This window comes from Bombina bombina, chromosome 1, assembly GCF_027579735.1.
Source record: "Bombina bombina isolate aBomBom1 chromosome 1, aBomBom1.pri, whole genome shotgun sequence".
NCBI classification, from domain to species: Eukaryota; Metazoa; Chordata; class Amphibia; order Anura; family Bombinatoridae; genus Bombina; species Bombina bombina.
Window position 1 is genome coordinate 1593895425 of NC_069499.1, and position 27965 is coordinate 1593923389.

At 46.1% G+C, this 27965-nt stretch overlaps 1 protein-coding gene across 1 annotated transcript in view; it reads right to left on the bottom strand.

The window, feature by feature from the left end:
• Nucleotides 1-27965, bottom strand: part of DNAH9 (dynein axonemal heavy chain 9) — a 739144-nt gene that overhangs the window by 459527 nt on the left and 251652 nt on the right. Inside the window, exons 38-40 of the mRNA XM_053688948.1 lie at nt 27867-27965; nt 23628-23730; nt 16487-16726 (exon numbers count right to left, since the gene is read on the bottom strand). The exon at nt 27867-27965 is cut by the window's right edge and continues 67 nt beyond it. Of these exons, the coding sequence (XP_053544923.1) occupies nt 16487-16726; nt 23628-23730; nt 27867-27965 (442 nt within the window). The remainder of the gene's footprint in view (nt 1-16486; nt 16727-23627; nt 23731-27866) is intronic.

The following is a 27965-nucleotide window of genomic DNA, read 5'->3' on the forward strand; positions in this document are numbered from 1 at the left end:
GAGAGGGCGGCACAATCTAGTGGAGAGGGCAGCACAATCTAGTGGAGAAGGCAGCACAATCTAGTGGAGAGTGCAGCACAATCTAGTACAATCTAGAGGAGAGGGCGGCACAATCTAGTGGAGAGGGCAGCACAATCTAGCACAATCTAGTGGAGAGGGCGGCACAATCTAGTGGAGAGGGCGGCACAATCTAGTGGAGAGGGCGGCACAATTTAGTGGAGAGGGCGGCACAATCTAGTGGAGAGGGCGGCACAATCTAGTGGAGAGGGCGGCACAATCTAGTGGAGAGGGCGGCACAATCTAGTGGAGAGGGCGGCACAATCTAGTGGAGAGGGCGGCACAATCTAGTGGAGAGGGCGGCACAATCTAGTGGAGAGGGCAGCACAATCTAGTGGAGAGGGCAGCACAATCTAGTGGAGAGGGCAGCACAATCTAGTGGAGAGGGCAGCACAATCTAGTACAATCTAGTGGAGAGGGCAGCACAATCTAGTGGAGAGGGCAGCACAATCTAGTACAATCTAGTGGAGAGGGCAGCACAATCTAGTACAATCTAGTGGAGAGGGCGGCACAATCTAGTGGAGAGGGCAGCACAATCTAGTGGAGAGGGCAGCACAATCTAGTGGAGAGGGCAGCACAATCTAGTACAATCTAGTGGAGAGGGCGGCACAATCTAGTGGAGAGGGCGGCACAATCTAGTACAATCTAGTGGAGAGGGCGGCACAAGCAAGTGGAGAGGGCGTGTTATATACATAGTGCACAGTGTTATAATACATAGTGCACAATGTTATAATACATAGTGCACGGTGTTATATACTAAGTGCATGGTGTTATATACTAAGTGCACGGTGTTATATACTAAGTGCATGATGTTATATACTAAATGCACGGTGTTATATACTAAGTACACAGTGTTATATACTAAGTGCACGGTGTTATATACTAAGTGCATGATGTTATATACTAAGTGTGCGGTGTTATATACTAAGTGCACGGTGTTATATACTAAGTGCTTGGTTTTGAATACTTTATTTCTTTTTCTTTACCAGATTTTTGCTTTTGGTTAGAACACTTATTGTTACTGGATACAGTTTTGTTACTTTTAATTACCATGTTTGTAAGGGTAAATTATTTGTCTGCTTGGTTATAGACAAATAGTATTGGTGGATAGAACGAGAGGCGTCAGGACCCCTCAAATATAAACAATGACCTGACCGTGGGCCTAATTAAGTTTTCTCACCTGCGCTAATGCCAAACAATGTATAAAGACACTATAGACCTGATAAGTGTCTGACTGACGACTCTTAGTATTGCAAACCTGTCAAGGTCGCCTCAAACTTTTATCTTTTTTTTATTTATTTTTATTTGAATGAGTTTGTTCTGTAAGATTTTGAAGGTGTGTTGTGATATCAGTACAATCACAGGGGAACTTGTTTCATAGTGTAGCAAATTAGAAAATAGAAGTCATTTGGAAAAAAAATTAAAATCGTATGTTCTGTCTGAATCATGAAAGAAACATTTTGGGTTTCATGTCCCTTGAACAGATTTTTGGATGAAATGAAAAACGTTTTTCTTCACAAATGATTAATCTGAAACAAGTTTTTTGTCAGCTCATTAGTTACTAGCAGTAGAGATTTGTGGGTCTTTACAAACACCTGATAATACTACGGACGTCACATGCATCTGTATAAAGCTGTTGTGTGCCCAGTATTAAGTGTGATTTCTGGGATTTAAAGAGACCACCCCCTGTGATCCAGAAATCTCTGCACAATATCACCACACAATATAAAACAATGAATTGCTAATTGTATCGGGAGGTTTGGCCAGAGAGTGAGATGTTCTACCTAGCAAGCTGACCTGTCTGCAAGGAATCTAGTTTTGTGTCGCTGAGGAAGAATAGTTTTGAGTAGCTGACCTGTCTGCAAGGAATCTAGTTTTGTGTCGCTGAGCAAGAATAGTTGTGAGAAGCTGATCTGTCTGCAAGAAATCTAGTTTTGTGTCACTGAGGAAGAATAATTGTGAGTAGCTGACCTGTCTGCAAGGAATCTAGTTTTGTGTCACTGAGGAAGAATAGTTGTGAGTAGCTGACCTGTCTGCAAGGAATCTAGTTTTGTGTCGCTGAGCAAGAATAGTTGTGAGAAGCTGATCTGTCTGCAAGAAATCTAGTTTTGTGTCACTGAGGAAGAATAATTGTGAGTAGCTGACCTGTCTGCAAGGAATCTAGTTTTGTGTCACTGAGGAAGAATAATTGTGAGTAGCTGACCTGTCTGCAAGGAATCTAGTTTTGTGTCACTGAGGAAGAATAATTGTGAGTAGCTGACCTGTCTGCAAGGAATCTAGTTTTGTGTCACTGAGGAAGAATAGTTGTGAGTAGCTGACCTGTCTGCAAGGAATCTAGTTTTGTGTCACTGAGCAAGAATAATTGTGAGAAGCTAACCTGTCTGCAAGGAATCTAGTTTTGTGTCGCTGAGCAAGAATAGTTGTGAGAAGCTGATCTGTCTGCAAGGAATCTAGTTTTGTGTCGCTGAGCAAGAATAATTGTGAGAAGCTAACCTGTCTGCAAGGAATCTAGTTTTGTGTCGCTGAGCAAGAATAGTTGTGAGAAGCTGACCTGTCTGCAAGGAATCTAGTTCTGTGTCGCTGAGCAAGAATAGTTGTGAGAAGCTGACCTGTCTGCAAGGAATCTAGTTTTGTGTCGCTGAGCAAGAATAGTTGTGAGAAGCTGACCTGTCTGCAAGGAATCTAGTTTTGTGTCGCTGAGCAAGAATAGTTGTGAGAAGCTGACCTGTCTGCAAGGAATCTAGTTTTGTGTCGCTGAGCAAGAATAGTTGTGAGAAGTTGATCTGTCTGCAAGGAATATAGTTTTGTGTCGCTGAGCAAGAATAATTGTGAGAAGCTAACCTGTCTGCAAGGAATGTAGTTTTGTGTCACTGAGGAAGAATAGTTGTGAGAAGCTGACCTGTCTGCAAGGAATCTAGTTTTGTGTAGCTGAGCAAAAATAATTGTGAGAAGCTGACCTGTCTGCAAGGAATCTAGTTTTGTGTTGCTGAGGAAGAATAGTTGTGAGAAGCTGACCTGTCTGCAAGGAATCTAGTTTTGTGTCGCTGAGCAAGAATAATTGTGAGAAGCTAACCTTTCTGCAAGGAATCTAGTTTTGTGTCGCTGAGGAAGAATAGTTGTGAGTAGCTGACCTGTCTGCAAGGAATCTAGTTTTGTGTCGCTGAGCAAGAATAGTTGTGAGTAGCTGACCTGTCTGCAAGGAATCTAGTTTTGTGTCGCTGAGGAAGAATAGTTGTGATTAGCTGACCTGTCTGCAAGGAATCTAGTTTTGTGTTGCTGAGCAAGAATAGTTGTGAGTAGCTGACCTGTCTGCAAGGAATCTAGTTTTGTGTCGCTGAGCAAGAATAGTTGTGAGTAGCTGACCTGTCTGCAAAGAATCTAGTTTTGTGTCACTGAGGAAGAATAGTTGTGAGAAGCTGACCTGTCTGCAAGAAATCTAGTTTTGTGTTGCTGAGCAAGAATAGTTGTGAGTAGCTGACCTGTCTGCAAGGAATCTAGTTTTGTGTCACTGAGGAAGAATAGTTGTGAGAAGCTGACCTGTCTGCAAGGAATCTAGTTTTGTGTAGCTGAGCAAGAATAATTGTGAGAAGCTGACCTGTCTGCAAGGAATCTAGTTTTGTGTTGCTGAGGAAGAATAGTTGTGAGAAGCTGACCTGTCTGCAAGGAATCTAGTTTTGTGTCGCTGAGCAAGAATAATTGTGAGAAGCTAACCTGTCTGCAAGGAATCTAGATTTGTGTCGCTGAGGAAGAATAGTTGTGAGTAGCTGACCTGTCTGCAAGGAATCTAGTTTTGTGTCGCTGAGCAAGAATAGTTGTGAGTAGCTGACCTGTCTGCAAGGAATCTAGTTTTGTGTCGCTGAGGAAGAATAGTTGTGATTAGCTGACCTGTCTGCAAGGAATCTAGTTTTGTGTTGCTGAGCAAGAATAGTTGTGAGTAGCTGACCTGTCTGCAAGGAATCTAGTTTTGTGTCACTGAGGAAGAATAGTTGTGAGAAGCTGACCTGTCTGCAAGAAATCTAGTTTTGTGTTGCTGAGCAAGAATAGTTGTGAGTAGCTGACCTGTCTGCAAGGAATCTAGTTTTGTGTCACTGAGGAAGAATAGTTGTGAGAAGCTGACCTGTCTGCAAGAAATCTAGTTTTGTGTTGCTGAGCAAAAATAGTTGTGAGTAGCTGACCTGTCTGCAAGGAATCTAGTTTTGTGTCGCTGAGGAAGAATAGTTGTGAGTAGCTGACCTGTCTGCAAGGAATCTAGTTTTGTGTTGCTGAGCAAAAATAGTTGTGAGTAGCTGACCTGTCTGCAAGGAATGTAGTTTTGTGTCGCTGAGGAAGAATAATTGTGAGTAGCTGACCTGTCTGCAAGGAATCTAGTTTTGTGTCGCTGAGGAAGAATAGTTGTGAGTAGCTGACCTGTCTGCAAGGAATCTAGTTTTTAGTTGCTGAGCAAAAATAGTTGTGAGTAGCTGACCTGTCTGCAAGGAATCTAGTTTTGTGTCGCTGAGGAAGAATAATTGTGAGTAGCTGACCTGTCTGCAAGGAATCTAGTTTTGTGTCGCTGAGGAAGAATAGTTGTGATTAGCTGACCTGTCTGCAAGGAATCTAGTTTTGTGTTGCTGAGCAAGAATAGTTGTGAGTAGCTGACCTGTCTGCAAGGAATCTAGTTTTGTGTCGCTGAGGAAGAATAATTGTGAGTAGCTGACCTGTCTGCAAGGAATCTAGTTTTGTGTTGCTGAGCAAAAATAGTTGTTAGTAGCTGACCTGTCTGCAAGGAATCTAGTTTTGTGTCGCTGAGGAAGAATAATTGTGAGTAGCTGACCTGTCTGCAAGGAATCTAGTTTTGTGTCGCTGAGGAAGAATAGTTGTGAGTAGCTGACCTGTCTGCAAGGAATCTAGTTTTGTGTCGCTGAGGAAGAATAGTTGTGAGTAGCTGACCTGTCTGCAAGGAATCTAGTTTTGTGTCGCTGAGGAAGAATAGTTGTGAGTAGCTGACCTGTTTGCAAGGAATCTAGTTTTGTGTCACTGAGGAAGAATAGTTGTGAGAAGCTGACCTGTCTGCAAGGAATCTAGTTTTGTGTTGCTGACGAAGAATAGTTGTGAGAAGCTGACCTGTCTGCAAGGAATCTAGTTTTGTGTCGCTGAGGAAGAATAGTTGTGAGAAGCTGATCTGTCTGCAAGGAATCTAGTTTTGTGTCACTGAGGAAGAATAGTTGTGAAAAGCTGACCTGTCTGCAAGGAATCTAGTTTTGTGTCACTGAGGAAGAATAGTTGTGAAAAGCTGACCTGTCTGCAAGGAATCTAGTTTTGTGTTGCTGAGGAAGAATAGTTGTTTGTAGCTGACCTGTCTGCAAGCAATCTAGTTTTGTGTTGCTGAGGAAGAATAGTTGTTTGTAGCTGACCTGTCTGCAAGGAATCTAGTTTTGTGTTGCTGAGGAAGAATAGTTGTGAGCAGCTGACCTGTCTGCAAGGAATCTAGTTTTGTGTCACTGAGGAAGAATAGTTGTGAGTAGCTGACCTGTCTGCAAGGAATCTAGTTTTGTGTCACTGAGGAAGAATAGTTGTGAGTAGCTGACCTGTCTGCAAGGAATCTAGTTTTGTGTCGCTGAGGAAGAATAGTTGTGAGTAGCTGACCTGTCTGCAAGGAATCTAGTTTTGTGTCGCTGAGGAAGAATAGTTGTGAGTAGCTGACCTGTCTGCAAGGAATCTAGTTTTGTGTCGCTGAGGAAGAATAGTTGTGAGTAGCTGACCTGTCTGCAAGGAATCTAGTTTTGTGTCGCTGAGGAAGAATAGTTGTGAGTAGCTGACCTGTCTGCAAGGAATCTAGTTTTGTGTCGCTGAGGAAGAATAGTTGTGAGTAGCTGACCTGTCTGCAAGGAATCTAGTTTTGTGTCGCTGAGGAAGATTGGTTGTGAGTAGCTGACCTGTCTGCAAGGAATCTAGTTTTGTGTCGCTGAGGAAGATTGGTTGTGAGTAGCTGACCTGTCTGCAAGGAATCTAGTTTTGTGTCGCTGAGGAAGAATAGTTGTGAGTAGCTGACCTGTCTGCAAGGAATCTAGTTTTGTGTCGCTGAGGAAGAATGGTTGTGAGTAGCTGACCTGTCTGCAAGGAATCTAGTTTTGTGTCGCTGAGGAAGATTGGTTGTGAGTAGCTGACCTGTCTGCAAGGAATCTAGTTTTGTGTCGCTGAGGAAGAATAGTTGTGAGTAGCTGACCTGTCTGCAAGGAATCTAGTTTTGTGTCGCTGAGGAAGAATGGTTGTGAGTATGTGCATTTATTTTTAGCCCAGGGAACACAGATTCTTATGTGGATATAAAACTTAGGATATGTGCCAGGTGTTTGGCCATTGCAGCTTATCTAATACTATTAATTCATTAGTGACACAATCATACAATTGGCAGGAAGCATCGTACAAGAGAAGCAGAGATATCCCTCAGTAATATCCCAGAGTCTTCTACAATCCCAAAATGTACAGGATTTACAGTGTATGCCAAGCAGAAAATGGGCTGGCTCTGAGCAAACCTTGCTACAAGGAAGCCACTGGATCCGTTCACCCTGTGCTTATTTATGCAGCTGTCATATGCTTCTATTAGACTTGACATTTTATACTTTATAAGTCCTTAGCAGGACGGAATAATTAAAGTGCACGACATGATGCGGTGGTGATCCAAACAACGTTCCAACAGAGAACGATTAGGGCAGGTTTTATTACTGAATAATACTGAATGACAGTTTGCTGTGAAATATAATAATCACCTCAGGAGACTGTTCATATTTGGCAGAGAAGTTGGTGAATATACTAATTATGCCAGCAAGTAGGATCTTCCCAGATGACAAGCACAAAGAGCATGTTGGCACAGACTGCCAAGGACATTACATAACAGGACTGGCTGAGCTGGGGCAGTGTGTACTGAGAGCAGAAACATTTTCCTAACAGGACAGGCTGAGGTGGGTCTCTGTGACCAAGAGCAGGAACATTTCTATGACAGGACAGGCAGAGGTAGGGTGTCTGGCACTTAATGCAAGAAGTTGATATGACACGACAGACTGAGGTGGGTGTCTGTCACTGACAGCAGGAAATTAACATTACAGGACAGGTTGAGGTGGGGTGGCTGGTGCTGATAGCAGGAACATTTCTCTTACCAGCTGGACTGGGATGGGGAGGGGTGACTGGCACAGCAAACAGGAATGTAACATGGCATGTTTGGGTGAGGTGGTATCACTGGTGGTATCACTGGCACTGAAAGCAAGAACGATACATGACAAGACTGGTTGGGTGGCTGCCACCGAGAGCAGGAACATGTTCCTGACTAGACAGGTTGAAATGGAGAGGACTGATTAGCACAGAAAACATGATTGTTTTAAGACTGGGTGAAGTGAGGGGGGGTGACACTGACAGCAGGAAGTTAACATGACAAGACAGGATTAGGTGGGGGCTGGCACTGACAGTAGGAAGATAACATGACAAGACAGGATGATGTGGGGGGCAGGCACTGACAGTAGGAAGTTAACATGACAGATGAGGTGGGGGCTGGCACTGATAGCAAGAAGTTAACATGACAAGACAGGATGAGTTGGGGGGATGGCACTGACAGTAGGAAGATAACATGACAAGACAGGCTGAGGTGAGGGCTGGCACTGACAGTAGGAAGTTAACATGACAAGACAGGCTGAGGTGGGGGCTGGCACTGACAGCAGGAAGTTAACATGACAAGACAGGATGAGGTGAGGGCTGGCACTGACAGTAGGAAGATAACATGACAAGACAGGATGAGGTGGGGGATGGCACTGACAGTAGGAAGATAACATGACAAGACAGGCTGAGGTGAGGGCTGGCACTGACAGTAGGAAGTTAACATGACAAGACAGGATGAGGTGGGGGCTGGCACTGACAGTAGGAAGTTAACATGACAAGACAGGCTGAGGTGGGGGCTGGCACTGACAGTAGGAAGATAACATGACAAGACAGGATGAGGTGGGGGATGGCACTGACAGTAGGAAGATAACATGACAAGACAGGCTGAGGTGGGGGCTGGCACTGACAGTAGGAAGTTAACATGACAAGACAGGATGAGGTTGGGGGCTGGCACTGACAGTAGGAAGTTAACATGACAAGACAGGATGAGGTGGGGGCTGGCACTGACAGTAGGAAGTTAACATGACAAGACAGGCTGAGGTGGGGGCTGGCACTGACAGTAGGAAGATAACATGACAAGACAGGATGAGGTGGGGGATGGCACTGACAGTAGGAAGATAACATGACAAGACAGGCTGAGGTGGGGGGATGGCACTGACAGTAGGAAGTTAACATGACAAGACAGGCTGAGGTGGGGGGATGGCACTGACAGTAGGAAGATAACATGACAAGACAGGCTGAGGTGAGGGCTGGCACTGACAGTAGGAAGTAAACAAGACAGGACAGGCTGAGGTGGGGAGATGGCACTGACAGTAGGAAGTTAACATGACAAGACAGGATGAGGTGGGGGGCTGGCACTGACAGTAGGAAGTTAACATGACAAGACAGGATGAGGTGGGGGCTGGCACTGACAGTAGGAAGTAAACATGACAAGACAAGATGAGGTGGGGGCTAGCACTGACAGTAGGAAGATAACATGACAAGACAGGCTGAGGTGGGGGGATGGCACTGACAGTAGGAAGTTAACATGACAAGACAGGCTGAGGTGAGGGCTGGCACTGACAGTAGGAAGTAAACAAGACAGGACAGGCTGAGGTGGGGAGATGGCACTGACATCAGGAAGTTAACATGACAAGACAGGATGATGTGGGGGGTGGGCACTGACAGTAGGAAGTTAACATGACAAGACAGGATGATGTGGGGGGCTAGCACTGACAGTAGGAAGTTAACATGACAAGACAGGCTGAGGTGGGGAGATGGCACTGACAGTAGGAAGTTAACATGACAAGACAGGATGATGTGGGGGGTGGGCACTGACAGTAGGAAGTTAACATGACAAGACAGGATGATGTGGGGGGGCGGGCACTGACAGTAGGAAGTTAACATGACAAGACAGGATGAGGTGGGGGGCTGGCACTGACAGTAGGAAGTTAACATGACAAGAAAGGATGAGGTGGGGGCTGGCACTGACAGTAGGAAGTTAACATGACAAGACAGGCTGAGGTGGGGGCTGGCACTGACAGTAGGAAGTTAACATGACAAGACAAGATGAGGTGGGGGCTAGCACTGACAGTAGGAAGTTAACATGACAAGACAGGATGAGGTGAGGGCTGGCACTGACAGTAGGAAGTTAACATGACAAGACAGGATGAGGTGGGGGCTGGCACTGACAGTAGGAAGTTAACATGACAAGACAGGATGAGGTGGGGGCTGGCACTGACAGCAGGAAGTTAACATGACAAGACAGGATTAGGTGGGGGCTGGCACTGACAGCAGGAAGTTAACATGACAAGACAGGATGAGGTGGGGGGCTGGCACTGACAGTAGGAAGTTAACATGACAAGACAGGCTGAGGTGGGGGGATGGCACTGACAGTAGGAAGTTAACATGACAAGACAGGATGAGGTGGGGGCTGGCACTGACAGCAGGAAGTTAACATGACAAGACAGGCTGAGGTGGGGGGGGTGGCACTGACAGTAGGAAGTTAACATGACAAGACAGGCTGAGGTGGGGGCTGGCACTGACAGTAGGAAGATAACATGACAAGACAGGATGAGGTGGGGGATGGCACTGACAGTAGGAAGATAACATGACAAGACAGGCTGAGGTGGGGGCTGGCACTGACAGTAGGAAGTTAACATGACAAGACAGGCTGAGGTGGGGGGATGGCACTGACAGTAGGAAGATAACATGACAAGACAGGCTGAGGTGAGGGCTGACACTGACAGTAGGAAGTAAACAAGACAGGACAGGCTGAGGTGGGGAGATGGCACTGACAGTAGGAAGTTAACATGACAAGACAGGATGAGGTGGGGGGCTGGCACTGACAGTAGGAAGTTAACATGACAAGACAGGATGAGGTGGGGGCTGGCACTGACAGTAGGAAGTAAACATGACAAGACAAGATGAGGTGGGGGCTAGCACTGACAGTAGGAAGATAACATGACAAGACAGGCTGAGGTGGGGGGATGGCACTGACAGTAGGAAGTTAACATGACAAGACAGGCTGAGGTGAGGGCTGGCACTGACAGTAGGAAGTAAACAAGACAGGACAGGCTGAGGTGGGGAGATGGCACTGACATCAGGAAGTTAACATGACAAGACAGGATGATGTGGGGGGCGGGCACTGACAGTAGGAAGTTAACATGACAAGACAGGATGATGTGGGGGGCGGGCACTGACAGTAGGAAGTTAACATGACAAGACAGGATGATGTGGGGGGCGGGCACTGACAGTAGGAAGTTAACATGACAAGACAGGATGAGGTGGGGGGCGGGCACTGACAGTAGGAAGTTAACATGACAAGACAGGATGAGGTGGGGGCTGGCACTGACAGTAGGAAGTTAACATGACAAGACAGGCTGAGGTGGGGGCTGGCACTGACAGTAGGAAGTTAACATGACAAGACAAGATGAGGTGGGGGCTAGCACTGACAGTAGGAAGATAACATGACAAGACAGGCTGAGGTGGGGGCTGGCACTGACAGTAGGAAGTTAACATGACAAGACAGGATGAGGTGAGGGCTGGCACTGACAGTAGGAAGTTAACATGACAAGACAGGATGAGGTGGGGGCTGGCACTGACAGTAGGAAGTTAACATGACAAGACAGGATGAGGTGGGGGCTGGCACTGACATCAGGAAGTTAACATGACAAGACAGGATTAGGTGGGGGCTGGCACTGACATCAGGAAGTTAACATGACAAGACAGGATTAGGTGGGGGCTGGCACTGACAGCAGGAAGTTAACATGACAAGACAGGATGAGGTGGGGGGCTGGCACTGACAGTAGGAAGTTAACATGACAAGACAGGCTGAGGTAGGGGGATGGCACTGACAGTAGGAAGTTAACATGACAAGACAGGATGAGGTGGGGGCTGGCACTGACAGCAGGAAGTTAACATGACAAGACAGGCTGAGGTGGGGGGATGGCACTGACAGTAGGAAGTTAACATGACAAGACAGGCTGAGGTGGGGGCTGGCACTGACAGTAGGAAGATAACATGACAAGACAGGATGAGGTGGGGGATGGCACTGACAGTAGGAAGTTAACATGACAAGACAGGCTGAGGTGGGGGGATGGCACTGACAGTAGGAAGTTAACATGACAAGACAGGCTGAGGTGGGGGGATGGCACTGACAGTAGGAAGATAACATGACAAGACAGGCTGAGGTGAGGGCTGACACTGACAGTAGGAAGTAAACAAGACAGGACAGGCTGAGGTGGGGAGATGGCACTGACAGTAGGAAGTTAACATGACAAGACAGGATGAGGTGGGGGGCTGGCACTGACAGTAGGAAGTTAACATGACAAGACAGGATGAGGTGGGGGCTGGCACTGACAGTAGGAAGTAAACATGACAAGACAAGATGAGGTGGGGGCTAGCACTGACAGTAGGAAGTTAACATGACAAGACAGGCTGAGGTGGGGGGATGGCACTGACAGTAGGAAGTTAACATGACAAGACAGGCTGAGGTGAGGGCTGGCACTGACAGTAGGAAGTAAACAAGACAGGACAGGCTGAGGTGGGGAGATGGCACTGACATCAGGAAGTTAACATGACAAGACAGGATGATGTGGGGGGCGGGCACTGACAGTAGGAAGTTAACATGACAAGACAGGATGATGTGGGGGGCGGGCACTGACAGTAGGAAGTTAACATGACAAGACAGGATGAGGTGGGGGGCGGGCACTGACAGTAGGAAGTTAACATGACAAGACAGGATGAGGTGGGGGCTGGCACTGACAGTAGGAAGTTAACATGACAAGACAGGCTGAGGTGGGGGCTGGCACTGACAGTAGGAAGTTAACATGACAAGACAAGATGAGGTGGGGGCTAGCACTGACAGTAGGAAGATAACATGACAAGACAGGCTGAGGTGGGGGCTGGCACTGACAGTAGGAAGTTAACATGACAAGACAGGATGAGGTGAGGGCTGGCACTGACAGTAGGAAGTTAACATGACAAGACAGGATGAGGTGGGGGCTGGCACTGACAGTAGGAAGTTAACATGACAAGACAGGATGAGGTGGGGGCTGGCACTGACATCAGGAAGTTAACATGACAAGACAGGATTAGGTGGGGGCTGGCACTGACAGCAGGAAGTTAACATGACAAGACAGGATGAGGTGGGGGGCTGGCACTGACAGTAGGAAGTTAACATGACAAGACAGGCTGAGGTGGGGGGATGGCACTGACAGTAGGAAGTTAACATGACAAGACAGGATGAGGTGGGGGCTGGCACTGACAGTAGGAAGTTAACATGACAAGACAGGCTGAGGTGGGGGGATGGCACTGACAGTAGGAAGTTAACATGACAAGACAGGATGAGGTGGGGGCTGGCACTGACAGCAGGAAGTTAACATGACAAGACAGGCTGAGGTGGGGGGATGGCACTGACAGTAGGAAGTTAACATGACAAGACAGGCTGAGGTGGGGGCTGGCACTGACAGTAGGAAGATAACATGACAAGACAGGCTGAGGTGGGGGCTGGCACTGACAGTAGGAAGTTAACATGACAGGACAGGATAAGGTGGGGCTGGCACTGACAGTAGGAAGATAACATGACAAGACAGGCTGAGGTGGGGGCTGGCACTGACAGTAGGAGGTTAACATGACAAGACAGGATTAGGTGGGGGCTGGCACTGACAGCAGGACGTTAACATGACAAGACAGGCTGAGGTGGGGGCTGGCACTGACAGTAGGAAGATAACATGACAAGACAGGCTGAGGTGGGGGCTGGCACTGACAGTAGGAAGTTAACATGACAAGACAGGATGAGGTTGGGGGCTGGCACTGACAGTAGGAAGTTAACATGACAAGACAGGATGAGGTGAGGGCTGGCACTGACAGTAGGAAGTTAACATGACAAGACAGGATGATGTGGGGGCTGGCACTGACAGTAGGAAGTTAACATGACAAGACAGGCTGAGGTGGGGGGATGGCACTGATAGTAGGAAGTTAACATGACAAGACAGGCTGAGGTGGGGGCTGGCACTGACAGTAGGAAGATAACATGACAAGACAGGATGAGGTTGGGGGCGGGCACTGACAGTAGGAAGTTAACATGACAAGACAGGCTGAGGTGGGGGGCTGGCACTGACAGTAGGAAGATAACATGACAAGAAAGGATTAGGTGGGGGCTGGCACTGACAGTAGGAAGTTAACATGACAAGACAGGATGAGGTGGGGGGGGCGGGCACTTACAGTAGGAAGTTAACATGACAAGAAAGGCTGAGGTGGGGGTCTGGCACTGAATGGAGGAAGTTAACATGACAAGACAGGATTAGGTGGGGGGCTGGCACTGACAGTAGGAAGTTAATATGACAAGACAGGATGAGGTGGGGGGGCGGGCACTGACAGTAGGAAGTTAACATGACAAGACAGGATGAGGTGGGGGGCTGGCACTGACAGTAGGAAGTTAACATGACAAGACAGGCTGAGGTGGGGGCTGGCACTGACAGTAGGAAGTTAACATGACAAGACAGGATGAGGTGGGGGGCTGGCACTGACAGTAGGAAGTTAACATGACAAGACAGGCTGAGGTGGGGGGCTGGCACTGAATGGAGGAAGTTAACATGACAAGACAGGATGCGGTGGGGGGCTGGCACTGACAGTAGGAAGTTAACATGACAAGACAGGATGAGGTTGGGGGCTGGCACTGACAGTAGGAAGTTAACATGACAAGACAGGATGAGGTTGGGGGCTGGCACTGACAGTAGGAAGTCAACATGACAAGACAGGATAAGGTGGGGGGCTGGCACTGACAGTAGGAAGTTAACATGACAAGACAGGATGAGGTGGGGGGCTGGCACTGACAGTAGGAAGTTAACATGACAAGACAGGCTGAGGTGAGGGGCGGGCACTGACAGTAGGAAGTTAACATGACAAGACAGGATGAGGTGGGGGGCTGGCACTGACAGTAGGAAGTTAACATGACAAGACAGGATGAGGTGGGGGGCTTGCACTGACAGTAGGAAGTTAACATGACAAGACAGGATTAGGTGGGGGCTGGCACTGACAGCAGGAAGTTAACATGACAAGACAGGATAAGGTGGGGGGCTGGCACTGACAGTAGGAAGTTAACATGACAAGACAGGATAAGGTGGGGGGCTGGCACTGACAGTAGGAAGTTAACATGACAAGACAGGATGAGGTGGGGGCGGGCACTGACAGCAGGAAGTTAACATGACAAGACAGGATGAGGTTGGGGGCTGGCACTGACAGTAGGAAGTCAACATGACAAGACAGGATAAGGTGGGGGGCTGGCACTGACAGTAGGAAGTTAACATGACAAGACAGGATGAGGTGGGGGGCGGGCACTGAAAGTAGGATGTTAACATGACAAGACAGGATGAGGTGGGGGGCTTGCACTGACAGTAGGAAGATAACATGACAAGACAGGAAGAGATAGTTGCTTTAATGGTCTTCGGTTGAACAAGACAGGGGTTGATGCTGTAAGGGTTAATGCAGATATACATGCAGATAAATTACTGAATAGAAGACAGGTTAATGAGGCAGCACATACAAACAGTAAACAATTAGATAAAACAGATATTTTGACAGAAATGAGAATAATAAGGTCTGCATAGGATGTGTAAGTTGTTTTACCGTAATACAGTGCGTACTATAGGGCTGTAAGTCGATCTGACAAAGCACAATATTCAGGAAGGGTTTTCTGTGGCGTCAACTGATTAAACACAGATTTTTATCAGCTCTTGCTTCTGTGATCAGCTGTCTATGCATTGTGCCTGTATCATGTCCTATTGCACATTAATCCTAAAAGGGGCCTCGGAACAAGGACTCAAATGCACAACATGATTCTCCTTGTCAAAACAGCATGACAGCTCCTTTCACTGGAGAGACCTATGTTAATTGTCTCATTACCGCATGGGCTAAAATCAGTGCCTTAATTAGTGCTGGTAATGAAGAATCATATGCTGCATTTTGTGATGTGAATATACATGAACCTGACAAGCCATGCCTGAAAAAACATCAGAAAGCTATGGCTGCTAGGTGTCTGAAAGTGTCTTACAGCCCAAAAGTTCAAGAATACTTCTCAAATGTAGGGTCTCCTATAATTAGTGTCCAAGGAAAAGTTTGGTCTCTATATCATATGATCAAGTCATAAGGAAGCCATAAATTGACTGATTTACTACAAGATCTGGTGTGCAGGTGACCATGACTTTGCTACAACAATTCATGATCTGGTGTGCAGATGACTAGGGCTAGTTACTGCACTATATGATCTAATAGGTAGGTGACAATGACCTGGCTACTACACTACATGATCTGGTGTGTATGTGACATGACTTGGCTACTACACTACATGATCTGGTGTGTAGGTGACATGACTTGGCTACAAGAATTGATGATCTGGTGTGCAGGTGACTAGGACTGGCTACTTCACTATATAATTTGGTGCATAGGTGTCCATAACCTGGCTAATGCACTATATGATTTGGTGTGTAGGTAACTATGACCTAGCTACTACACTAAATGATTCGGTGTGCAGATGACCATGACTTGGCTACAACAATTGATGATCTGGTGTGCAGGTGACTAGGACTGGCTACTTCACTATATAATTTGGTGCATAGGTGGCCATAACCTGGCTACTACACTAAATGATTCGGTGTGCAGATGACCATGACTTGGCTACAACAATTGATGATCTGGTGTGCAGGTGACTAGGACTGGCTACTTCACTATATAATTTGGTGCATAGGTGGCCATAACCTGGCTACTGCACTATACGATTTGGTGTGTAGGTGACTATGACCTAGCTACTACACTAAATGATTCGGTGTGCAGATGACCATGACTTGGCTACAACAATTGATGATCTGGTGTGCAGGTGACTAGGACTGGCTACTTCACTATATAATTTGGTGCATAGGTGGCCATAACCTGGCTACTGCACTATACGATTTGGTGTGTAGGTGACTATGACCTAGCTACTACACTAAATGATTCGGTGTGCAGATGACCATGACTTGGCTACAACAATTGATGATTGGGTGTGCAGGTGACCATGACCTGGTTACTTCACAATATGATCTGGTTTGCATGTAACCATTGACCTGGCACCTATAACATAATATTTAGTCTCTAGACCAGCAGACTATAATTATTGACTTTGTATTTCTGTCAAGTAAATCCTGTGTTTGTTGTGAATGGTTATTAAAATATCCTATTCAGTAAAGCTCTATAAAAGAGTTATATAGCACAAGGCTGAAGTCATCAAGTAGCAAGAAAAACATGGACGATACACAGAAAACATAAAGGCATAAACTCAACTCACTTGGAATATGTTAGACAAATCTCTCAGGTTAAATATGTAGTGAAACTTAATGGCGGTTGGCAGGAAAGTGGACGTGATTTTCTGGTGAAGAGACAAAGCGAGGTTTATGAGTGGCTGTGTGGTTTTCTGGAGAGGACCTGGGAAGTTACCCATCTTAAGGTGCTGCGTCAAAATGGTGCTGTAGATCGTGGACAGCGCATCCATGCCAGGGAATGATAGGGCAAATACACTGAAGTGGCGCTACATGGGAAACAATAAGATAATGGCGAGAGCATCTGTTAGAATAATCACAACCCTAAAAATGTACATCTTATAGTCAGGAAATGTCAAAAACTGCTTGAAGAGCAGAAAAAAATGCTATATTTACTAGAAACAGGTTAAATTAACATTTGAAACTATTTTGTATGTTAATTTTACCGTTATTAAATGTAGCATTCAATAAATCTTTGAAAATATTTTAAAGGAAGAATTTAAATGTTATATTTGATAATTTGGAAAAATAAAAATTATGCTTACCTGATAATTTAATTTCCATCTGTGGGAGGAGAGTCCACGGCTTCATTCATTACTTGTGGGAATTAAAGGGCCACTAAACCCAAAATCTTTCTTTCATGATTCATATAGAGAATACAAATTAAAACAACATTACAATTTACTTCTATTATTTATTTTGCTTCATTTTTTAGACATCCTTAGTTGAAGAAAAAGTAATGCACATGGGTGAGCCAATCACACAAGGCTTCTATGTGCAGCAACCAATCAGCAGCTACTGAGCATATCTAGATATGCTTTTCAGCAAAGAATATCAAGAGAAAAAAACAAATTAGATAATAGAAGTAAATTAGAAAGATGTTTAAAATTGCATTCTCTTACTAAATCATGAAAGAAAAAATGTGGGTTTCATGTCTCTTTAAGAACCTGGCCACCAGGAGGAGGCAGAGACACCCCAGCCAAAGGCTTAAATACCTCCCCCACTCCCCTCATCCCCAGTCATTCTGCCGAGGGAACAAGGAACAGTAGGAGAAATATCAGGGTATAAATGGTGCCAGAAAACCAAAAATAAATTTAGGTCCGCCCACTGGAGAAACGGGCGGGAGCCGGGGACTCTCCTCCCACAGATGGAAATGAAATTATCAGGTTAGCATAATTTATGTTTTTCATCTTAATGGGAGGAGAGTCCACAGCTTCATTCATTACTTGTGGGAAACAAATACCCAAGCTCTAGAGAACACTGAATGAAAATAATGGGAGGGTAAAAATGCGGACCCTAATCTGAGGACACCACAGCCTGCAAAACCTCTCCCCCAAAAGCTGCTTCCGCTAAAGCAAAAACCTAAAATTTGTAACACTTTGTAAAAGTATGTAAGGAGGACCAAGTAGCCACCTTACAAATCTGCTCCACAGAGGCCTCATTCTTAAAGGCCCATAAAGAGGCCACAGCCATAGTTGAGTGAGCCATAATCCTCTGAGGAAGCTTATATCCCACTGTCTCATAGGCCAAGCAAATCAAGCTCCTCAACCAAAAGGATGGGGAAGTGGAAAAGGCCTTCTGCCCCCTGCGCTTCCCCAAATATACAACAAATAAAGATGAAGTTTGTCTGAATTCTTTTTTGTGGCCTGAAGTTAGCACTTCAAGGCTCTAACCACATCTAAATTATGAACCTTTCCTTTGAAGAAGAAGGGTTAGGACACAAGGAAGGAACCACTATCTCCTGATTGATGTCACGATTTGACACTACCTTGGGAAGAAATCCCAACCCAGTGCGAAGAACAGCCTTTACGGCTTGAAAAATCAGAAAAGGAGGCTCACATTGCAAGGCCACCAACTCAGAGACTCTGCGTGCCGATGCAATAGCCAGTAGGAATAGAACCTTCCAAGAAAGAGTTTTAATGTCAAGTGAATGCATAGGCTCCAACGGAGCCTTCTGCAAAATCTTAAGTACCAAGTTTAAGCTCCAAGGGAAAGCAGAATTTCTAAAGACATGTCTGATCCTAGACAGAACCTGAACAAAGGACTAAATATCAGGAAGCTCTGCAAGCTTTTTGTGTAACAGTACAAATAAAGCCGAAATCTATCCTTTTAAGGAACTGACAGCAAGTCCCTTCTCCAAACCATCCTGGAGGAAGGACAGGATCCTGGAAACCCTAACCTTATGCCAGGGATATCCATGTTCCTCACACCAGGACAAGTAGGTCCTCCCCACCTTATAAAAGATGCGATGAGTGACCCGCTTCCTGGCTTAAATAAGAGTATCAATCACTCTCTCAGAAAATCCTCTATTGGCTAGGACTAAGCTTTCAATCTCCACGCAGTCAGCCTGAGAGAATCGAGATTTTGATGTAGAAAGGGACCCTTAACCAGCGGGTCTCTGCGACAAGGTAACCTCCATGGAGGAGATAATGACATCCCCACCAGATCAGCAAACCACATCCTCCACGGCCATGATGGAGCAATCAGAAAAGCGAAGCTTGCTCCTGCTTGATGCAGGCCACTACTGGAGGTAGAAGTGGCAACAGTGGAAATATGAAGACTAGATTGAACTCCCAAGGCACCGCTAAATCATCTATTAGCTCTGCCTAGGGATCCCTGGACCGCGACCCGTATCTGGAAAGCTTATAGTTGAGTCTGGACTCCATGAGATCTATCTCCGGGGGTCCCCATCTGTTGCAGATCTCCTCAAACACCTCAGGATGGAGAGACCATTTCCCCGGATGAAATGATTGTCTGCTGAGAAAATCCGCTTCCCAGTTGTCCACGCCCGGAATGTGGATAGCTGATAGCAAACAGTAGTGGGTCTACGCCCATACCAGAATCCGAGAAACTTCCCTCATGGCTAGGGAACTTCTAGTACCCCCCTGATGGTTGATGTAAGCCACCAAGGTAATGTCATATTGGAATCTGATGAATCGGGAGGACCCCAGGAGGAGCCAAGCCTTTAGAGCATTGAATATTGCTCAAAGTTCCAGAATATTGATTGGGTGAAGCAACTCCTCTCGAGTCCACCTGCCCTGTGCCTTCCTGGCACCCCAAACCACTCCCCATCCTGACAGACTTGCATCTGTGGTCACAATTTCCCAGAATGGTCTCAAGAAGGATGTCCCCTGGGACAGTTGGCCCAGGCAAATCCACCAAGAGAGGAATTCCCTTGTTCGGTTGTCCAGGGAGATTGTAACATATCTCAGCCTAATGTCACTATCCCTTTAAGACTGCCTTCCCTGATTCTGACACTCATGCTGGTTTTGGGCAGTATTTGCATTCAGCTTGCCTGCCTGATTAATCATTCATGCACCAGATTCCATCAGCCCCTTTTTAAGCCTTCTCAGGTCTAATGTGCTTTGCATTAACTTTTAAGTTATGTTCCTGAAAACAACTGTCTGTTGCTGATCCTGCATGAATTCTACCAACTTATTCAAGCTTCAGCTTTTCCTATTTTCTCTGCTTAAAATCCTCAAATCACAAGTATCCAAATAATTCTATTTTGTTACCTGGACACTGCTACTTAAAGGGCCATAATACCCAAATGTTTAAACACTTGAAAGTGATGCAGCATAGCTGTAAAAAGCTGACTAGAAAATATCTCCTGAACATCTCTATGTAAAAAAGAAAGATATTTTACCTCAAAAAAATCCTCAGTAGCCACCTCCCATTGTAAAGGATTTCTAAGCAGCATATTAGTGTGTCTGTCCTGGGACATCTGAAGGGATGAGCATCGTGAACTCTCATATTATTTCACCAATCAGGTAAAGGAAGCTTACTATGAAATCTCATGAGAGTTAAGTCAAATCTCATGAGATCACAGTAAGAGTTTATGACCTCAGAAGTGCTGATGCTGATTGGCTGCTGTTCATTTCTTCATTTTTTTAATTTTTTTACCTGCAGCTGGGAGCAGCTGAGTATAACTTTTTACACAGAACTAACTCTACTGAGCTGAGGAGATTGTGAGGTAAAATATCTTCCTTTTTTACATAGAGATGCTCAGGTGATATTTTCCTGTCAGCTTTTTACAGTTATACTGCATCAGTTTCAAGTGATTTAGCATATGAGTATTATGTCCCTTTAACAAACTCTGAACTTTATTATAAATCAAGGGCGTGATCAAATATACCGCGCAGGTTTTGACGCAAGCGTAGAAACCTGCGCTGCCCGTAATTTCACCTCGCACATCGGGGTATTACATATATGGCGCCGGCATTTCCTAAGTGGCATAAGTCGGATTAACTAGCGATGTCCAGAAATAAGCGTAAATACAAATTTCTGGAGTCGCTAGTGACTTACGGCACTTTAGAAACTGCCGGCGCCTAAGAAAAGTAAAGAAAATAACAAATCTCCCGTAAAAGTCTAACATGCCTCCCAAAAATAAGCCCGACACGTAAAACCCCTATATCCGCAATCCCCCCTCTCATTACTAATATTAAATGTATTAACCCGAAGACCGACAACCCCCCACAACGCAATATGCCTATTTAAACTTTTAACCCCTATATCCGCCATCAAACCCACACCACAAGTAATAACTAAATTATTAACCCCTAAACCGCCATAGCCCACAAGGCAATTAACCTATTCATATATTAACCCCTAAACCACCATAGCCCACATAGCCTATTAAATGTATTAACCCCTAATCTGCTGCCGCCAACGTCGCCACCACTATAATAAAGTTATTAACCCCTAAACCTAACACCCCCCTAACTTAAATATTATTTAAATAAAATCTAAATAATATTACTATTATTAACTAAATTATTCCTATTTAAAACTAAATACTTACCTATAAAATAAACCCTAAGATAGCTACAATATAATTAACTATATAATAGCTACCTAGTTAAAATAACTACAAATTTACCTGTAAAATAAATCCTAACCTAAGTTACAATTGCACCTAACACTACACTAAATTAAATAAATTAAATTAATTAACTACAATTACCTAAAATTAAATACAATTAAATAAAATAAACTATAGTACAAACCCCCCCCCCCACTAAATTACAGAAAATAAAAAATAATTACAAGAAGTTTAAACTAATTACACCCAATCTAAGCCCCCTAATAAAATAAAAAAGCCCCCCAAAATAATAAAATTCCCAACCCTATACTAAATTACAAATAGCCCTTAAAAGGGCTTTTTGCGGGGCATTGCCCCAAAGTAATCAGCTCTTTTACCTGCAAAAAAAGAAATACAACCCCCCCAACATTAAAACCCACCACCCACACACCCAACCTTACTCTAAAACCCACCCAATCCCCCCTTAAAAAAAAACTAACACTAACCCCTTGAAGACCACCCTATCTTGAGCCGTCTTCACCCAGCTGGGCAGAAGTCTTCATCCGATCCGGGCAGAAGAGGTCCTCCAGCCGGGCAGAAGTCTTCATCCGATCCGGGCAGAAGAGGTCCTCCAACTATCACCTGTGCTGCTCTGCTTTTTACTGACATACAGCGCTATATAATATTATGTACTGTGAATCTGCAACAAACCTTAGTTTGCATATATATATATGCACAAACAGTAATTAATGCCTAAAACTTGCAACTTGCCTATCACCTGTGCTGCTCTGCTTGATTTAGACATACAGCTCTATATAATATTATGTACTGTGAACCTGCAACAAACCTTAGTTTGCATCTAAGTGTCAATCTTCTACCAGTTTACTCTGAAGCCTGAACATTCCACATTGCTATATTTTTCTCTCATTGAATCCTGAACGTCTCCCATCCAAGCCTCCATGAACCAAAAAGAACTTTCCCTGAAATGGGAGGGATAGTAATCTAGACTTGGAAGTCATGTCAGCAGACCACAACTTTAACCACAAAGCCCTACGGGCTAGAACAGAGAACCCTGATGTCTTGGCATTCAGGCAAATAATCTGCATTTTTGCATCACAGATAAACGAATTAGCCACCCTTAAGGGCTTAATTCTTTCCTGTACCTCCTCAAGGGGAGTCTCCACCTCAACCATAGCTGACAGAGCATCACACCAGTAGGTAGCAGCTCCAGCCACCTCAGCGACCGCCGCTGCCGGATGAAATACAAACCCCGTGAGTTGAAACATTTTTCTCAACATGGATTCAAATTGTTTATCCATGCGATATTTGAAAGACAAACTATCCTCGAGTGGGATAGTTGTATGCTTAGCGAGCATGGAGATAGCTCCATCCACCTTAGGGATGGCTCCCCACAGCGCAAGCTGAGTGTCCAGAACGGGGAACAGTTTTTTAAAAGAATTAGAGGGAGAAAAGGATGAACCAAGTTTCTCCCATTTGTTCTTAATAATATTAGCCATCTCAACAGGAACTGGGAAGGAATGAGGCACCACCATGTCCTTATAGACCCTCTCTAGCTTAGGGATCAAAGGTTCCTCCGGAAGTTTCTGTTCCGGAACCTCCAACATAGCAAGCACCTCTTTCAGCAAGAAGCGCAAATGGTCCATTTTAAACTTAATTAAAGTCTGTCTCCTCCGCAGCAGGAGGTCTAGATGTTGCTGATTCCGACCCAGAAAGAGCATCCCCCGGAGTCGTCTTCATCAGTGGATAATCTGTCAGAGACATCCAATGGAGTAGATGACCCCTAGGACGGATAGCTATGTTTCACCTTTCACTTGCACTTAGCAGGGTGAGGTAAGGCATTGAAGGCCGCAGTGACCGCCGTTTGCAACTGATCAGCGAAATCTGGTGGCCAAAGGGCCCCTCCCGAAGGAGGATTAGTAGCTCCCTGGGGAGCTGCATGAGTAATCAGAGATGAATGTAGGGAAAGCACCTCGCGGGACGGAGAACCCTCAGAGGTGGATGGCTCGTTTGTACTAAATATCTTATTCTTTTTAGATATTGCAATTATATCAAAGCATGTGGAAAACAGTTGAGTAGGTGGATCTACCAGAACCGCCTAACAAAAAAACCTCCTCACAATAAACATAGTTACTAGATTTGGTTAAAGAGAGAGTACCCTCTAACATATCAGAGTCCTCCATAGCTTGCGCCTTTATTACGAACTAGATAGAATTCAAATAAGTTGAATATCAAAAGTACCCGTTTATCAACACTACTTAAGAAGCCAAACCCTAAAACATTTAATGATAAAAGGATCAATGTTTCCACCAATCAGAACAAAGGAGTTTCAGTGCCTAAATTACAATCACCTGAAGCCGAGGGTTGATGGTAAAGCTGCCAGATGTGGGATTCATGCAAGACACGTACTGCACATTCATTATCTCCTTCATTGTCAACTTGTTCCGGTCATACCTGGAAAATGAGACCACAGTGAGATAAAAACATACATACAAAGGAAAATAACAGAATAGAGTTGTAGGAGTTACAAATAACCTTCCTACTGATACCCCCTCTGTCCTTCCTACCGTTACCCCCTCTGTCCTTCCTACCGTTACCCCATCTGTCCTTCCTACCGTTACCCCATCTGTCCTTCCTATCGTTACCCCATCTGTCCTTCCTACCGTTACCTCCTCTGTCCTTTCTACCGTTATCTCCTCTGTCCTTCCTACCTTTCCCTCAGCTTTCCATCCCACTCTTACCATCAGCTGTCCATCCCACTCTTACCTTCAGCTGTCAATCCCACTCTTACCTTCAGCTGCCCATCCCACTCTTACCTTCAGCTGCCCATCCCACTCTTACCTTCAGCTGCCCATCCCACTCTTACCTTCAGCTGCCCATCCCACTCTTACCTTCAGCTGCCCATCCCACTCTTACCTTCAGCTGTCCATCCCACTCTTACCTTCAGCTGTCCATCCCACTCTTACCTTCAGCTGTCCATCCCACTCTTACCTTCAGCTGTCCATCCCACTCTTACCTTTAGCTGTCCGTCCCACTCTTACATTTAGCTGTCCGCCCCACTCTTACTTTCAGCTGCCCGTCCCACTCTTAGCTTCAGCTGTCCAGCCCATTCGTACCTTCAGCTTTCTAGCCCATCTTACCTTCAGCTGTCCATCCCACTCTTACATTTAGCTGTCCATCCCACTCTTACCTTCAGCTGTCCATCCCACTCTTACCTTCAGCTGTCCATCCCACTCTTACCTTCAGCTGTCCATCCCACTCTTACCTTCAGCTGTCCATCCCACTCTTACCTTCAGCTGTCCGTCCCACTCTTACCTTCAGCTGTCCGTCCCACTCTTACCTTCAGCTGTCCGTCCCACTCTTACTTTCAGCTGTCCGTCCCACTCTTACTTTCAGCTGCCCGTCCCACTCTTAGCTTCAGCTGTCAAGCCTATCCTTACCATAGCTTTCTAGCCCATCTTACCTTCAGCTGTCCATCCCACTCTTACCTTCAGCTGTCCATCCCACTCTTACCTTCAGCTGTCCATCCCACTCTTACCTTCAGCTGTCCATCCCACTCTTACCTTCAGCTGTCCATCCCACTCTTACCTTCAGCTGTCCATCCCACTCTTACCTTCAGCTGTCCATCCCACTCTTACCTTCAGCTGTCCATCCCACTCTTACCTTCAGCTGTCCATCCCACTCTTACCTTCAGCTGTCCATCCCACTCTTACCTTCAGCTGTCCATCCCACTCTTACCTTCAGCTGTCCATCCCACTCTTACCTTCAGCTGTCCATCCCACTCTTACCTTCAGCTGTCCATCCCACTCTTACCTTCAGCTGTCCATCCCACTCTTACCTTCAGCTGTCCATCCCACTCTTACCTTCAGCTGTCCATCCCACTCTTACATTTAGCTGTCCATCCCACTCTTACCTTCAGCTGTCCATCCCACTCTTACCTTCAGCTGTCCGTCCCACTCTTACCTTCAGCTGTCCGTCCCACTCTTACCTTCAGCTGTCCGTCCCACTCTTACCTTCAGCTGTCCGTCCCACTCTTACCTTCAGCTGTCCGTCCCACTCTTACCTTCAGCTGTCCGTCCCACTCTTACCTTCAGCTGTCCGTCCCACTCTTACCTTCAGCTGTCCGTCCCACTCTTACCTTCAGCTGTCCGTCCCACTCTTACCTTCAGCTGTCCGTCCCACTCTTACCTTCAGCTGTCCGTCCCACTCTTACATTTAGCTGTCCGTCCCACTCTTACATTTAGCTGTCCGTCCCACTCTTACATTTAGCTGTCCGTCCCACTCTTACTTTCAGCTGCCCGTCCCACTCTTAGCTTCAGCTGTCCAGCCCATTCTTACCTTCAGCTGTCCAGCCTATCCTTACCATAGCTTTCTAGCCCATCTTACCTTCAGCTGTCCATCCCACTCTTACATTTAGCTGTCCATCCCACTCTTACCTTCAGCTGTCCATCCCACTCTTACCTTCAGCTGTCCATCCCACTCTTACCTTCAGCTGTCCATCCCACTCTTACCTTCAGCTGTCCATCCCACTCTTACCTTCAGCTGTCCATCCCACTCTTACCTTCAGCTGTCCATCCCACTCTTACCTTCAGCTGTCCATCCCACTCTTACCTTCAGCTGTCCATCCCACTCTTACCTTCAGCTGTCCATCCCACTCTTACCTTCAGCTGTCCATCCCACTCTTACCTTCAGCTGTCCGTCCCACTCTTACCTTCAGCTGTCCGTCCCACTCTTACCTTCAGCTGTCCGTCCCACTCTTACCTTCAGCTGTCCGTCCCACTCTTACCTTCAGCTGTCCGTCCCACTCTTACCTTCAGCTGTCCGTCCCACTCTTACCTTCAGCTGTCCGTCCCACTCTTACCTTCAGCTGTCCGTCCCACTCTTACCTTCAGCTGTCCGTCCCACTCTTACCTTCAGCTGTCCGTCCCACTCTTACCTTCAGCTGTCCGTCCCACTCTTACCTTCAGCTGTCCGTCCCACTCTTACCTTCAGCTGTCCGTCCCACTCTTACCTTCAGCTGTCCGTCCCACTCTTACCTTCAGCTGTCCGTCCCACTCTTACCTTCAGCTGTCCGTCCCACTCTTACCTTCAGCTGTCCGTCCCACTCTTACATTTAGCTGTCCGTCCCACTCTTACATTTAGCTGTCCGTCCCACTCTTACATTTAGCTGTCCGTCCCACTCTTACTTTCAGCTGCCCGTCCCACTCTTAGCTTCAGCTGTCCAGCCCATTCTTACCTTCAGCTGTCCAGCCTATCCTTACCATAGCTTTCTAGCCCATCTTACCTTCAGCTGTCCATCCCACTCTTACATTTAGCTGTCCATCCCACTCTTACCTTCAGCTGTCCATCCCACTCTTACCTTCAGCTGTCCATCCCACTCTTACCTTCAGCTGTCCATCCCACTCTTACCTTCAGCTGTCCATCCCACTCTTACCTTCAGCTGTCCATCCCACTCTTACCTTCAGCTGTCCATCCCACTCTTACCTTCAGCTGTCCATCCCACTCTTACCTTCAGCTGTCCATCCCACTCTTACCTTCAGCTGTCCATCCCACTCTTACCTTCAGCTGTCCATCCCACTCTTACCTTCAGCTGTCCATCCCACTCTTACCTTCAGCTGTCCATCCCACTCTTACCTTCAGCTGTCCATCCCACTCTTACCTTCAGCTGTCCATCCCACTCTTACCTTCAGCTGTCCATCCCACTCTTACCTTCAGCTGTCCATCCCACTCTTACCTTCAGCTGTCCATCCCACTCTTACCTTCAGCTGTCCATCCCACTCTTACCTTCAGCTGTCCATCCCACTCTTACCTTCAGCTGTCCATCCCACTCTTACCTTCAGCTGTCCATCCCACTCTTACCTTCAGCTGTCCATCCCACTCTTACCTTCAGCTGTCCATCCCACTCTTACCTTCAGCTGTCCATCCCACTCTTACCTTCAGCTGTCCATCCCACTCTTACCTTCAGCTGTCCATCCCACTCTTACCTTCAGCTGTCCATCCCACTCTTACCTTCAGCTGTCCATCCCACTCTTACCTTCAGCTGTCCATCCCACTCTTACCTTCAGCTGTCCATCCCACTCTTACCTTCAGCTGTCCATCCCACTCTTACCTTCAGCTGTCCATCCCACTCTTACCTTCAGCTGTCCATCCCACTTTTACCTTCAGCTGTCCATCCCACTCTTACCTTCAGCTGTCCATCCCACTCTTATCTTCAGCTGTCCATCACACTCTTACCTTCAGCTGTCCATCCCACTCTTACCTTCAGCTGTCCATCCCACTCTTACCTTCAGCTGTCCATCCCACTCTTACCTTCAGCTGTCCAACCCATCCTTACCCACAGCTTTCTAGCCCATGTTTAACCTTAGTGGTCCATCCCATCCTTACTTCAGCGGTTCATCCCATCCTTACCCTCAGCTGTCCAGTCCAACCTTATTGCAGCTGTCAAACCTCTGCTATTTAACCCATCTCTTCAACTGCTGTCAACCATATGCATCTTATTTTAACCGTATCTTTGTTCTCTAAGCCATATATGCCTCTATGCTTCAATCCCCATACAAACCCTCTCAGAATGTTTTCAGTTACATACTTACCAGTGACCATAGTCCATGTGCTGTCGGATGAGTGTGTGGGGTTGCACTGTGCCGTAGGTATCTACCTCTGGCATGTTCATGTCGTCAATGAAATAGATA